A 16,456-nucleotide genomic window follows, 5' to 3' on the forward strand; every position below is an offset into this window, starting at 1 on the left:
ATAGCAGTTATAATATCTCATATAATATATTTCAACAGAATAGAATTTATTTGCAGGCACGTAGTATCGTTTTTTAAAAAGGGGGGGGGGGTAAATGTAAAATTACCTTAGAAAGTTTGACAAGCAAAATAAAAAAGGAAAATTGTCCAAATTCGAAAAACCCTATATTAAATGTGTGTGTGTTGGGGGGGGGGGGGGGGGTTCAACTTCTTTCACAATCAAATTTTATTCACAAAGTACCAGAGTATCACTATTTAACTATACTGCAAAAAAAGGGGGGGGGGGGCAACCAACCTTTCAATGAACATTTCTACTGTTACAGTAAAAAGTTATGTTTAAAAAAAAGTGGAAGGAAGCAGCCTCACTACCCCCACCCCCCTCCGTCACATTTTGTGACATCCCGATGAGTTGTACAACTCAGAGGCAATAAAGATTTAAATTGAATTGAGTTTAATAGAGTAAGCTATCATTAATTGAACCACAGGAGTTGGAATATGGCCTTTCTGACATATTTTATTTCTTAGATAAAATTTGTAACATGACAACTTTTGTGAAAAAAAAGCAATAAATATGTCAAAAAAGGACACATTCCTATCATTTCCCCGAAATTTTCCGTGTCCCGTAAATAAAAATTATAAATACTATAATAATAACAATTTTCAGTAAAATGATAACACTTGTAATTTTAGTTTAATTGATAGATATCCCAACACCTGTAATTGTTATTTTTATAGTATAGTGTATTCATTTTTTTTTATTTACTGAAAATTTCGGTAAAATTTATAGGTATGCCAACTCCTTCGATTGAACAGCCATTCCATAGACAATAAAACCTGTTTTTCTATAATCCTAAAATTCGGTCCTTCCAATACTTTTTGTTAGTATCTGATTTATTTTTAATCGAGTGCCAATAGACAATTAAAAGGAAGAGTTCTGGATTTTTGATTTTGCTGTCTTAAAATGTGGACATTATCCAAGCAGAATATTAGAAAATCTGTCAACACCCCCCCCCCCTTCTTAAAAATCAAATGTTCGGTGTCCTGCACATGTTCTGTTTCGACAGACTTTCAGCCCATGTAAATCGGCAAACTCTTACTATATTTCATTTAACTGTTAAGGGTATTTAATGAATTTCAAATTGCACGATCGCATGTTTATCATATTTTCTTAGTTGTATCATCGCACACAGAATCGTTGTCGATCGTAAAAACGTTTGGCACATGTACACTTAAAATCTTTATTTTGACGCTTTCTGTTTGATATTACGGTCATCATAAATTTACGGTCATCCCACTTCACTGAATAAACGTCGATTACGGTCATCTTAATATTCTGTTACGGTCATCATTCTCAAAAACTTTGAGGTCGTACTACAGCTTTATTTTCTTAAATTCAAGTTAACTATAATAACCAATAGCAAGTTTTCATTAGTGTACATTCAATTTTCAGCGGAATTTACACAGATATGCTAACATATGTTTGATATCTTGAATGAAAAATTCTTACCGATCAGCTAGGCCGACATTTTTTGATGACCGTAAACTATATTACGGTCATCAGCTTTCCTACAGTGAAGGTAAGCTACACTATGCCGAGGTCAACCAGTAATCGGATGTCACATGTCAGCCTATAGGTTTACGTTACGATGTCACATGTCAGCCTATAGGTTTACGTTACAATGTCACATGTCAGCCTATAGGTTTACGTTACGGGTCCACCTATAGGCTTCTATTATTGGTCAGCCAATTAGCTTACATTACGGGCGAGTCTATGAGACAATAGTATATACATGTATACTGGAAAAGGCTTACACTACTAGGTAAGCCAATAAGCATATTTACTGGTCGGCCAATAGAGTTCTTTAGCTGGTCAGCCAATAGGCTTCTATAACTGGGCTTATTTTCTTATCAAGGAATAGGCATATGTTACTGGAATAGTTTATTGTTACTGGTCAGCCAATAGCCTTATATAACTAGTCAGCCAAAAAGCTTGTGTTACTGGTCAGACTATAGACTTATACTGGTCACCCAATAGACTTACGTTACTGATCAGCCAAGAGTCTTCTATAAACCATATATACTCCCCTATAAGTTGGATTTTTGTGAGTTAAATTTTGGTCCAAATCTCTATACTTATAAGGGAGTCATAACAAACTGGGTATTTTTCTGGAAGAGGAAATATAGTAATTCTGTAACAACTCCAACCATAAATGTTTATAAAGGTCGAAACGTAATCTAATGCGGGAAAGGAATGATACCATGTACAAAAAACAGGAATGCTTACAGATTACATATTGATCTTATGTTTAAACCATTAATAAAAAATCAAATATCAATGTCATACCCCAAAACATACTTTGAAACACGATAAAAATACAACAGGATGATAATAAGAAATTGACAACAGATTCCGTCAAAAAAACTGTACTGCCTTATTAGCAGGTCAATGGCAAATTACTCTAGTCTGAAAATATAAGCATTAAACCAACTTATAGGTGAGTAAATACAGTATTTGTTAGCCAATAGGGTAATGTTACTGGTCAGCCTATAGGCTTCTATTACAGGTCACCCAATGGACTTATATTATTGGTCAGCCATTTAGCTTATGTTACTGGTCAGATAATACCAGATGTCACACAATTCAGTTTGAATTACTGTTATAAAAAAAAATAATAATTTCATATCCTTCTTTATATATATTTTTTTTAAATTATCATTTAACAGTCAAATTTTCAACTTCATAATAACATTCTAAACATGCTGTCAAGGTTAAATCATCACTTAATCCTATCTCTCATAGATTTCGCCTTTCTTTATTATAAAATCTGAATTTTCTTCTGCTTGTCTTTTTTCCAGTTCTCCCTTTGAGGGCCCATGATTATTTCTTTTTCCCTTTCTTCCCCTTTCCCCCTGTGAGGGCCTCTGGGTCCTGACCCTGGGCCACAGCTAGCTGTCTCTTTAGGTCAAGTAACGCTGCCACCTCAGAGTCAATCTGGGATTTCTCTGCTTTCTGGGATTTCAAATCCCGCACCTTTAATCCCTGAAAGGATAATCAATCTTATCTAAGAGATTTCATAGCATACAATATCAAATCCCATACCATTAAACCACAAAAGGATAATAACTGATATAATAATTAGGGATGGCAACGAATATTCGAACATTCGAATATTCATTCGATGAGTTGATATTCGAATATGAATTTAAGATTCGAATATTCGGTGTTTTTCAGATTTCATAAAAAGAAGTACTGTGATTAATAAATTTTGATTAGAACAGTGCTGGAATTATCCCTGTTTAATTTACTAGTGATCAATTCAATTTCGCCTGATTTCTTTCACCACTTTCTTATCTTATAGATTTACTAAATTATGTTGTTTTGAGTAAGGTGTTAAAGAATTATACAATAATCCTTTATGTATAATACAAAAATTACTTCCATGGTTTTATTAGTCAGATACGATCGGATCTAGAATCAAGAACAACAAAAGGAAATCCTTCTCAGAATATCTAAAAGATGTGAAGAGTATACTCATCAAAATAAATTTAGTTGATCATTGTATGAATGTCCGATAGAATTAGTCTGTAATTAATGTAAGGGGCTCAATTTCAGAATAAATGTGTAAATCACTTGATTATCCCGGGTTGTACATAATCCTGAATTTTTTATTCATTATCGGGAAATTAGTTAATTATATATGAAAATTTGTCTATGGAAATATTTGTTCATATTTTAAAAACATTGTATCAAAGATTATTATCATATCTCTTATTAGGCAGATAATCGTAATTTATTACAAGTATTGAAATCTGAACAGTATACCGTTACGACTACATCTTGCCTTTGGTAAGACGACCGGTTCCTCAGTTGAAGCTACTATAAATACGCAGGTTTTATTTGTTAACATGACTCTTTCTACATTTAAATCAATTATTAATTTCAAGCATTGACAAATCTCAAATGGAATTTCTTATTGTACACCTACAAAAGTTTTCATACAATTTTTTTTCCAATATAAGTACACCTATGCTAAACCTTTCATGAGAGTAATGGGATGGATATTTAAAATAATACAGATTTTATTTATTTTATCGAATATATTCGAATACTTTCATTGAATATTCCAATATGAATTATTGACAAAATTGACATCCCTAATAATAATGAATCCTTGATATGATTTAGAAATACATTTTACAATAGCAGATCCTTTAAAGTAAATATTTTCTTAAATCATGAAACAGCACAAATTTCTGTGAGTTTTATATTTTATGTACTCCCAGAAAAGTCTACACTATTGTGGTGAAATCTTGAAATTCATGAAATGATCATTTCGTAATTAATCAAATGAAATCAATTATGTAATGGAATGTAAACAAATATTTACATTAGTCTGGGCCTGTTATACAAAAGAACTTACGACTAAGACTGAATACTTTAACTGATTGTAAAATTTTTCAAAATTAATTATTCTATTTAAAATTGATGGCATAAATGTATCTTTCTAAATTCTGTTTAAAACCATAAAAACCATATTTAAATTAATGTTCCATAGAAAGTTATAAGTGGAATTATATGTTTGCTTAGTTGTAAGTTCTTTTGTAAAACGGGCCCCTGGCTATTACATCCTCTGTGTGACTGGAGTCCTGTTTTTAAGGGAGACAACCTCAGAGAGTTTTTATCTTACTTGAGACATACATGTACCATACTCTGTTTGTAACCTAAACACTGTGACTTTCTGAATTATAGTACAGACCTGTTTAGTTACAGCCTCGGTTAGCCTCTCTACTTCTTTACTGTCTACAGCTCCATTAACAGCAGGGACTTCAGCTTTCTTATTCTCCTGAGAAAAAAAATGTTTTATTTAACTTTCAGAAATTCTAATAATTTACATTTAAAAGCAACATTTAATATTCTTTTTTAAGTCTATTTTGAAGTGATCAAATTAAGCATGGCCTCTGAGAGCGATTTGATGCTTCAGAATTTGCCATTACCTTCACTGATGCCTTCTTTGGCTGGCTGCTGTTCTGTTTGCCTCCCCCTGGTGCTGGCTCCCCGCTGATGTCTACTAACTTCTTCTTTAGGGCCAGTAACTTTGTCACCTCCACATTAATCACAGATTTATCTGCTTTCTTAGCTTTCAGATCCCTCACAACATTTCCCTGACAGAGAAAGAAAGCAACAATCATCTACAGAAAAATTAAACAACTAAAACAAAAATACTGTTTTTCAGGTAATTTCTTCTGTTTTCAAAAACAGCAGAATTCTAGAGTTCATTTAAATTCACAAAAAAATAAGAATCATCACAATATATTCCAATCCAGTATTGTTGTTGATACTGCCGATTGATAGGAACAATAAAAGTTGCTAACATAAAAGAGATTATTGTTGCTTTCAAAGGAATTTCTTAAATACTGGATCACAGAAATTACCCATTATACATGTATATGTTTATAACAGACAATTAATTCCATATAGGAATAGAAGCCCAAACTATTGACTGCAAATGTTGGAGGAAGAAACTATAACTTTTATTTATTCAATCTATTTTGAAAAATAAATGGCTTTCATTCAAAGCAGACCTAGTGTAGGTTTGCAAAATCAGACCAGAGTTACTATTAATTACCAATCTGAATCAGTACCATACAATTAAATGTATTATAATTGATATTTGAGTGTGAATTAAAGGTTACATTAATTAACGTTAATCAAGTTATACATGCATGTACATTCAGATGTCCTCATGAACGAAAACAAATTTCAAATACACAATCTGCAAGACCAGCTTCAAAATATGCTTAGTTTGAAAGTCTGTCCTCCATATGCACAAGAAATAGAACAAAATCCTTTGATAATGTTAAAGGACAAACCAGTTTAGCTAAAAAAAATTCAAAAAAATATTCCTTTTTTTGACAGTCAGCAACTATCATAACAACACAACAAGTGTGAAATACATAAGGAGCTATAAATAACCTACCTGAGCTGAAATTTCATCATTCAGTTTCTGAATTTCCTCTGTACTTCCTGACACAACCTAAAAATTTACAAGAAACTCTTAGGTACAAATTAATTCTTTGAATCTTTTGAGTTCACTACTTTTGTAGGTACAATTGAAGTTACTGGGCTGAAATGCCACTTAGATGTGTTTGAAGATGTCAAGTTCTACAACATAGTTCAGTAAATAATCTCTATTCAGCAATGTATCAAATGACTAACAGATACCCAAGTCTACTCCTTGTCTGCTTTAAGTTTTATTACAGCTTAAGTGCAAGTCTCTGTAAAAATCAGGCAAAGTAGGTTTGAAAGTGAATCATGAGGGTTCTCAGAATTTGTTGATTTTCAACACATAGAATTCTCTTGTGCTATGAACCATGTACGCAAAGTGAAAAAAGTTTTGGGTCATGGTTACTATGGAAACATGACAAAAGAAATTTCCCTAGCAACCTGTCAATTTCCATGTGTATGGACAAAAAAATCACTAATCTTTAGGGCTTGAAATTGATTGTAAATATTATAGAATTTCTTCTTATTTATTCTTATCGTAAAGATAAACATTTAAAGTGTTTTCACAATGCACTACATAGGAATAAGAATTTGAGATATAACTGTACTAGACATGGGTAGATATGCATATTTTGTGTTTTTTGCTGATTCAGCATTTTTGTTGATTTTGGTACTTTTCAAGGCCTCATTACTAAAACTTCTGGCGTAATACAGGAATTGCATATATTTCGCATAAAAGCAGAGGCATGTGTCTTTTGGACTTTCAATTCAAAAAGGTGTGTTTTTTTGAAAATTCCAATCCGTTGCCTAGCAACAAAAATGGATGTTTTGATAAATAAAAATGGAAAATCGTACAATGTAAAACATTATTAATCTAATAAAATGTAATCTGAGAGTACAAAAACAGAGTTTAAAGTAAGAAAATACATCTGAGACAATTTTGCAAACCAGGAAATATTGTACAAATACTTATCTCCATGGCAACAGCAAATTCTCCATAGCAACAAAGCAAATAAAGTCACTTTTGACACATATTTATGAACAACTGTAAAATATTAATCCACAGTTTGGTAGCATATTGCAATTAATCAAATTTGATTTTGTAATAGATGTCTTAGCAAAGTACATTTTTATGATTTTACATGTAATCCATTTTTAAACTTTTAACCCATGGCAACAACATTTGAGCACACAAGAACCAAAATATGTTAGGGAGAGTTAAGAGCAATTTTCTAACCACTTGAACTTTGGGGGGGGGGGGGGGGGGGGCATGCATGGTCACTGATTTTCCTGAAACTTTGTTCATTATCACTGATTATAATAGTTACAATTATACTAGTTTGACAACAGAATTTTAAATCAATTAATGTTTGGTTGCTTTGTGCCTTAGTTGTCATGGTAACAGACAGCATGATTTCAACAAAATTTAGATTTTCGGCTACTTTGAATCTTTATTGACCCTTAACAAGCACTTAGAAACCAAATTGGCCATTTACATATGAAAAAAAACCCAATAAACCTTGTTGCCACTTATTATGTAAAGAAAATTTTTGGAATACATCTCTACATAGATGGTAACCATGGCTACATTCTGCATACATTTTATATGCAGAAAACGCTCAATATTTTCTTATTATGGGAGTTACATGACTTAACTTAATCGCCAGTGATAAAGAAACAATAAAAATAGTCTACCTAATGAAAAGATATAAGTTATAGCAATATTATTCCAACAATTAAAATATCAGTTGCCATGATAACACATCATTTGTGCCATAGTTATAACCCAGCAAACAAAGGCTGGGGTATAAAGGAATCACTTCGTCTGTCTGTCTCTGTATTCTTTTGTCTGTGCAATTATGAGGGGTCATAACATTCTAATGGAGAAAGTTCATTCTTGATAAAATGTTTCTTTATAATCTTGAGGTTGAATTTTGACTTTTTTTAACCCAAGGTCATTTCATCTAGTTCAAGGTCGTTGGCAGTAATTAGTGTAAAATTCTTGTCTGGTCTATAACTTCCTTTTGAAGGCACATCGGATATTGATACTTCATACGGAAATTGTTTAAGACATGTAGGTGTATCATGTTCTTCATTCAATATCAGATGATAAAATTCAAGGTCCTTTATAGAAAAATGTATAATTTGTGTCTTGACCACATTTCATTACGGAGAAATATTGTAAGCTCATGCTTGACAAAAAGATTTATGCCCCAGTGGTATGTTCAAACCTTAACTGAAGGTCATTCCAGCAAGATCAAGGTCACTACAAGAAAAACTTTAAAATATCTGTCCAGAAGACATAACTTTGTAATGGAGAACCATTTAGAAGTTCATTTTTGACATACCGGTAGATTGCATGTGAACAAAGAGTGTGTCATGGTCTTGACCCATGATAATTCTAGCAAGTGAAGACCACTGGCAGAAAAAATGTGAAATTTGTGCCTGATTTTATTTTCTAATGGAAAGTATTGGATGTTTATACCTCATAGAAAAATTGATTATGACCTTAAAGTATGTCATGATTTTGACGTAAGGTCATTTGATCAAGTTCATAGTCAATTTTGAAAAATGTATACATTGTGTCCTGTTTACATTTTGAAATGATTAAACATTGGAAGCCCATACCTAACACAAATATTGCAAATGGCTCAGGGGTGTGCCTTCATATTTATTCAAGGTCATTTTGGCAAGGTCAAGGTCGCTTCCAGGAACAAGAGGCCCATGGGCCACATCGCTCACCTGAGCACATTGGCTAGGCAAAAGCACAAAAGCACAAATCAGTTCAGTATTGAAAAGGTTACCGGGGGAGGGGGGGATACCTGATGATGCTTCCATGTCAATATAACAAATGGCTTTGTTGTACTTGAGTAAATTTTGAAAAATTTTTCCCATATAATCCTTTGTAAAAATTTGATCCCCCATTGTGGCTCCTCCCTATCCCAGAGGTCAATATTTGAAAATTTGAATCTACACTACCTGAGGATGCTTCCATTTCAATATGACTAAACATAGCTTTTCTGTTCTTGAGAAGAAATATTTTTTCTGCATGTTCTTATGTAAAACTTTCAATCCCCCATTGGGCCCCACCCTACCCCAGGGGTCATCATTTGAACGAATTTGAATTTACACTATCTGAGGATGCTTCCATATCAAAATGACTAAACATGATTTTCAGTTCTTGAGAAGAGGATATTTTCCTATATGTTCCTATGTAAAATTTTCGACCCCCCATTGTGGCCCATCCCTATCCCCGGGGGGTCATCATTTTAACAAACTTGAATTTACACTACCTGAGGATGCTTCCATATCAAAATGACTAATCATGGCTTTACAGTTCTTCATCAGAAGATATTTACCTATATATTTCTATTTAAGACTTTGATCCTCCATTGTGGCCCCGCCCTACCCCAGGGGGTCATGATTTGAACAATCTTGAATTTACACAACCTGAGGATACTTCCAAATAAATATGATCAATCAGGGCTTTGCTGTTCCTGAGAAGAAGATTTTTAAAATTTTTCCTATATATTTCTATGTAAAACTTTGATCCTCCATTGTGGCCCCGCCCTACACCAAGGGGTCATGATTTGAACAAATTTGAATTTTTACAACCTGAGGATGCTTCCACATAAATATGACCAATCAAGGCTTTGCTGTTCCTGAGAAGAAGATTTTTTAAAGATTTTTCCTATATATTTCTATGTAAAACTTTGATCCTCCATTGTGGCCCCGCCCTACCCTCGGGGGTCATGATTTGAACAAATTTGAATTTTTACTACCTGAGGATGCTTCCATATAAATATGACTAATCAGGGCTTTGCTGTTCTTGAGAAGAAGATTTTTTAAAGATTTTTCCTATACATTTCTATGTAAAACTTTGATCCTCCATTGTGGCCCTGCCCTACCCTCGGGGGTCATGATTTGAACAAACTTGAATCTTCACTACTTGAGGATGCTTCCATATAAATATGACTCATCATGGCTTTGCTGTTCTTGAGAAGAAGATTTTTAAAGGTTTTTCCTATTTATTTCTATGTAAAACTTTGATCCTCCATTGTGGCCCCGCCCTACCCCCGGGTGTCATGATTTGAACAAACTTGAATCTACACTACCTGAGGATGCTTTCATATAAATATGACCAATTAGGGCTTTGCTGTTCTTGAGAAGAAGATTTTTAAAGATTTTTCCTATATATTTCTATGTAAAACTTCGATCCTCCATTGTGGCCCCGCCCTACCCCCGGGGGTCATGATTTGAACAAATTTGAATTTTTACTACCTGAGCATGCTTCTATATAAATATGACTCATCATGGCTTTGTTGTTCTTGAGAAGAAGATTTTTAAAGGTTTTTCCTATATATTTCTATGTAAAACTTTGATCCTCCATTGTGGCCCCACCCTACCCCCGGGGGTCATGATTTGAACAAACTTGAATCTACACTACCTGAGAATGCTTCCACATGAGTTTCATCTTCCCTGGCTCTGTTGTTCTTGACAAGAAGATTTTTAAAAGATGCTATTAATTTTTCACTAATTCTTTATTATCTCCCCTTGAAAGAGGGCATGGCCCTTCATTTGAACAAACCTGAATCCCCTTCACCCAAGGATACTTTGTGGCAAGTTTGGTTGAAATCGGCTCAGTGGTTCTTGAGAAGAAGATGAAAATGTGAAAAGTTTACGACAACAACGACGCCGACGACGCCGACGCCGACAGACAACGGACAAATTTTGATCAGAAAAGCTCACTTGAGCCTTTGGCTCAGGTGAGCTAAAAATGTCAAGTTCATTTCTAGTACACAGCTCTTAATTGAAAACATTGAACGTTCATTGTTCACAAAAAAATTACATATGGCCTTTAGTTATTATGTTGCCTTGATTCAAGGTCATTCCGGCAATGTTCAATGTCACTTTTGGTTAAAAGTGTAGATATCATATCAGGACCATTAATATTTAATATTCTGCTTATTAATTTGTATCAACATGTATAATTTTGGAATGTTAAATTGGGGACATTAATAGGCTGTTCCACATCACTTTGGTGAATAATGCAATCCATACTTTGCAAAAGTTGTGTCCCTTTCAGCTTTGTGGGTCAACCAAAAGGTCAAAAGGGGAAAAAAACGATTTTTTCCTACCAAGCAATTAGGCGTGGTCCGATGCATCCATTGTGTTTAAATTCTTTTCCTTCAATGTATGGGTAGCCTTATCCTGTGGTGATCAACATAAAAGCGAATTTTTTTTTCAAGTCAAATGACAAAGATATTAACCAGAAAACTACAATGCCTACTGTGAGGGTTCTATGCATATTCCCCAAAGATGGCGACCAATGGACATAAGTTTTGAAAAGTGTGGATTCAAGTGTTTGATTTATATAAAAGTGTTGTGCTTTGCATGAAATATGTCTAAATAGTAGTCAGGGTTTGACACATGGTAAACGAGCAGGAGGTGCACGCAAACCACAACACTATTGTTATTATTATGCTGACTGTTGTATAAAAGCAACAAGAGATGTTTGTGAAACACATCCCCCCCCCCCCCCCCCAAATAATTGGAATTTTTCTAAGTCCAAGGGGCATAACTCTGTCAAAAATTGCTCGATCGTACCCAAAGCAGAAGGTGACCTACATATTTTTATGGTAAATTTGTATATCAAATTTTATACCAGTATGTGCAACCTCTGCGAAGAAAATGAACAGAAACTGTTGGTGGACCAACAGACGGACACAACCGACCAACAAGCAGGAGAGTAATATGAACCCCCCCCCCTTCTTCGAAGGGAAGTATAAAAATATATTTTTCGATTTTCAACGTCTCTCACTAACATGTTGGTACACCCCTTTTATGATGTTACGATGTGATACTATTACGTCATAATTTTGAGTGTTTCATGCAGTTAGGTATAATGTACAGAAAGTTTCAAAGAATTTTAATTGAATAAAGGGATAAGAAAATTGTAAGAAACTATGCTAAAAAATATTTTGTTTTGTTTTCTTTTAAGTGTCAAATATTTGAAACTACGGTTATTTACATTAAAATACAGTGTTTGATAATGGCGTCATGTCGGTAGCACGTCGGACTGACAATCTCGTGATCATGAGTTCGATCCCTGTCGTCGGATTTTCTTTAGAAAAAGAAGCTGTGCACTATTTTGGCATAGTATGCTTACGCTTTATAAATCCTTAGAACACTCTGCGAAAATGGATGGGTATTGATTAAATATAGAGACAAACTGACAGAAAGCATAATATTTTTTTGTTAAGGAGACTTCTTGACATGGTAACAGATGAAACAATGATTTTTTTCTTACCCACCGCCCCCGCCCCCAAATTGATGGTTAAAACCATGGATAAACAACTTTTTATGCCCCCGGATCGAAAGATCCCGGGGGTATATTGTTTTTGTCCTGTCTTTTTGTTTGTCTGTTTATCTGTTTGTCTGTCTGTCTGTTGTCAACTTTAACCTTGCCCATAACTTTTGATTGGTTGAAGCTATATTTCACAAGTGTATTTCTTGTGACAAGACCTTTCTTTGGGCACCATCATATTTAACCTTTTGACCTTGACCTTGGAGTTTGACCCACTTTTGCAAAATTTTATGAGACTTTAACCTTGGCCATAACTTCTGAACAGTTGGTGCTTAGGGTTTCAAACTTCACATGTGTATTCTTTGTGACAAGGCCTTCCTTTGGATACCAACAACTTTTGACCTTGACCTAGGAGTTTGACCTACTTTTGAAAAACTTTAACCTTGGCCATAACTTTTGAACAGTTGGTGCTTGGGGTTTCAAACTTAACATGTGTATTGCTTGTGACAAGACTTTCCTCTGGATATCAATGCCTTTGACCCTTTGACCTTGACCTAGGAGTTTGACCTACTTTTGAAAAACTTTAACCTTGGCCATAACTTTTGAATGCTTGGAGCTAGGGCTTTCATACTTCACATATTTAATCCTTGTGACAAGACCTTCCTTTGGATACCAACCACTTTGACCCTTTGACCTTGACATAGGAGTTTGACCTACTTTTGAAAAACTTAAACCTTGGCCATAACTTTTGAATGGTTGGTGCTAGGGCTTTCATTCTTCACACATGTAAGCCTTGTAACAAGACCATCCTTTGGATACCAACAACTTTGACTCTTTGACCTTGACATAGGAGTTTGACCTACTTTCAAAAAACTTTAACCTTGGTCATAACTTTTGAATGGTTGGTGCTAGGGCTTTCATACTTCACATATGTAATCCTTGTGACAAGACCTTCCTTTGGATACCAACCACTTTGACCTTGACCTTGACGTTTGACTTTTATTTTTAAAAACTTTAACCTTGGCCATAACTTTTGAACAGTTGCAGCTAGGTCTTTCAAATTTCACAGGTATATTCCTATATAGACAAGACCTTTCTTTGGGTATCAACATTTTTTATCTTTTGGCCTGGATTTTGACTTGCATTTGAGAAACTTTAACCTTCGCCATAAGCTGCCATACGAGGGCATCAGTGTTTCACAAACACATCTTGTTTCCATTCTTATTGACATGATTCAGCCTAAATTCAATACCATTAACTCATATCAAGCAAATATTAGTTGCTATGTCTCATGGTTACTATGACAACATGCCTTAAAGTTTGAAAATGGCACTTTTGAGCATGTTGAGAGTCCCTTTTTTAACATTTGCAGCAATACAGAAAAAGACAGTTGTAGACCAGATATCAATTTTACATTTTTAACTGCTAGTGACCTTGAACTAGCTGAAATGACCTTGGGTAAAAGTCAAGATACACCCTCAGATTATTAACAATTTTTCTATCAAGAATGAACTTTTGTAATGTTTCTACATTACAAAGCATTACAAAGTTATGACCCGGACATAATTGCACGGACAAAAGGACACAGAGACAGACAGGTGATTCCTTTATAACCCATATTTTTGTTTGTAGGGTTATAACATATTGAAGTACTTTGCTGTGTCATCTTGGCAACTGATATTTTCATTGTTAGAATAATATTGCTAAAACCTTTCTTTTTATAAGGTCAAGTATTTTGAATTTTTATCACTGGCGATCGAGTTGAGTCATGTAACTCCCATAATAAGAATATACTGAGCGTTTTTCTGCATATAAAATGTATGCCAAATGTAGCCATGGTTACCATCTATATAGAGATATATTCCAAAAACTTTCTTTGCATAATAAGTGGCAACAAGGTTTATTGGGTTTTTTTATGCTCCCGGATCGAAAGATCCCGGGGGTATATTGTTTTTGTCCTGTCTGTCTGTTTGTCTGTTTATCTGTTTGTCTGTTTATCTGTCTGTCTGTCTGTTGTCAACTTTGACCTTGCCCATAACTTTTGATTGGTTGGAGCTATGACTTTCATATTTCACAAGTGTATTCCTTGTGACAAGACCTTTCTTTGGGTACCATCATATTTAACCTTTTGACCTTGACCTTGGAGTTTGACCCACTTTTGCAAAATTTTATGAGACTTTAACCTTGGCCATAACTTCTGATCAGTTGGTGCTTGGGGTTTCAAACTTCACATGTGTATTCCTTGTTCCTCTGGATATCAACTTCTTTGACCCTTTGACCTTGACCTAGGAGTTTGACCTATTTTTGAAAAACTTTAACCTTGGCCATAATTTTGAATGGTTGATACTAGGGCTTTCATTCTTCAAGTGTAATTCTTGTGACAAGACCTTCCTTTGGATACCAACCACTTTGACTCTTTGACCTTGACCTAGGAGTTTGACCTACTTTTGAAAAACTTTAAACTTGGCCATAACTTTTGAATGGTTGATGCTAGGGCTTTCATACTTCACTTATGTAATTCTTGTGTCATCACCTTCCTTTGAATAACAACCACTTTGACCCTTTGACCTTGACATAGGAGTTTGACCTACTTTTGAAAAACTTTAACCTTGGCCGTAATTTTTGAATGGTTGGTGCTTGGGCTTTCATTCTTCACATATGTAATACTTGTGACAAGACCTTCCTTTGGATACCAACCACTTTGACCTTGACATAGGAGTTTGACCTACTTTCAAAAAACTTTAACCTTGGTCATCACTTTTGAATGGTTGGTGCTAGGGCTCTCATACTTTACATATGTAATCCTTGTGACAAGACCTTCCTTTGGATACCAACAACTTTGACCTTGACATTGATGTTTTACTTACTTTTAGAAAACTTTAACCTTCGCCATAACTTTTGAACAGTTGCAGCTAGGGCTTTCAAATTTAACATTTTTATCTTTTGGCCTGGATTTTGACTTGCATTTGAGAAACTTTAATCTTCGCCATAACCTGCCATAGGGGGCATCATTGTTTCACAAACACATCTTGTTTCATATGTAAATGGCCAATTTGGTTTATAAGTGCTTGTGAAGGGTCAATAAAGATTCAAAGTAGCCGAAAATCTAAATTTGTTGAAATTATCCTATCTGTCACCATGACAACTAAGGCACATAACAACCAAACATTAATTGATTTAAAATTCTGTTGTCAAACTATTATAATTGTTACTATTATAATCAGTGATAATGAACAAAGTTTCAGGAAAATCAGTGACCATGCATGACAAAAAAAAAAAAAAAAAAAAAAAAAAGGTTCAAGTGGTTAGAAAATTGCTCTTAACTCTCCCTAACATATTTTGGTTCTCATGTGCTCAAATGTTGTTGCCATGGGTTAAAAGTATAAAAATGGATTAAAATCATAAAAATGTACTTTGCTAAGACATCTATTACAAAATCAAATTTGATTAATTGCAATATGCTACCAAACTGTGGATTAATATTTTACAATTGTTCATAAATATGTGTCAAAAGTGACTTTATTTGCTTTGTTGCTATGGAGAATTTGCTGTTGCCATGGAGATAAGTATTTGTTCAATATTTCCTGGTTTGCAAAATTGTCTCAGATGTATTTTCTTACTTTAAACTGTGTTTTTGTACTCTCAGATTACAATTTATTAGATTAATAATGTTTTACATTGTACGATTTTCCATTTTTATTTATCAAAACATCCATTTTTGTTGCTAGGTAACGGATTGGAATTTTCAAAAAACACACCTTTTTGAATTGAAAGTCCAAAAGACACATGCCTCTGCTTTTATGCGAAATATATGCAATTCCTGTATTACGCCAGAAGTTTTAGTAATGAGGCCTTGAAAAGTACCAAAATCAACAAAAGTGCTGAATCAGCAAAAAACACAAAATATGCATATCTACCCATGTCTAGTACAGTTATATCTCAAATTCTTATTCCTATGTAGTGCATTGTGAAAACACTTTAAATGTTTATCTTTACGATAAGAATAAATAAGAAGAAATTCTATAATATTTACAATCAATTTCAAGCCCTAAAGATTAGTGATTTTTTTGTCCATACACATGGAAATTGACCGGTTGCTAGGGAAATTTCTTTTGTCATGTTTCCATAGTAACCATGACCCAAAAC

The 16,456-nt window shown here is 34.1% G+C and overlaps 1 protein-coding gene across 1 annotated transcript in view; it reads right to left on the minus strand.

Moving 5' to 3' along the window:
- Window positions 1-2,693: 2,693 nt before the first annotated feature.
- The window catches only part of LOC133186790 (methionine--tRNA ligase, cytoplasmic-like), a 32,278-nt gene continuing 18,515 nt past the window's right edge, over window positions 2,694-16,456 (minus strand). Inside the window, exons 22-25 of the mRNA XM_061322104.1 lie at window positions 5,978-6,034; window positions 4,995-5,162; window positions 4,757-4,843; window positions 2,694-3,039 (exon numbers count right to left, since the gene is read on the minus strand). Coding sequence (XP_061178088.1) covers window positions 2,878-3,039; window positions 4,757-4,843; window positions 4,995-5,162; window positions 5,978-6,034 — 474 coding nt within the window. The 3' untranslated portion in view covers window positions 2,694-2,877. The remainder of the gene's footprint in view (window positions 3,040-4,756; window positions 4,844-4,994; window positions 5,163-5,977; window positions 6,035-16,456) is intronic.

Source organism: Saccostrea echinata, unplaced genomic scaffold (assembly GCF_033153115.1).
Source record: "Saccostrea echinata isolate AGI-Se365-2 ecotype Australia unplaced genomic scaffold, CSIRO_AGI_Sech_v1 ptg000014l, whole genome shotgun sequence".
Lineage (NCBI taxonomy): Eukaryota > Metazoa > Mollusca > Bivalvia > Ostreida > Ostreidae > Saccostrea > Saccostrea echinata.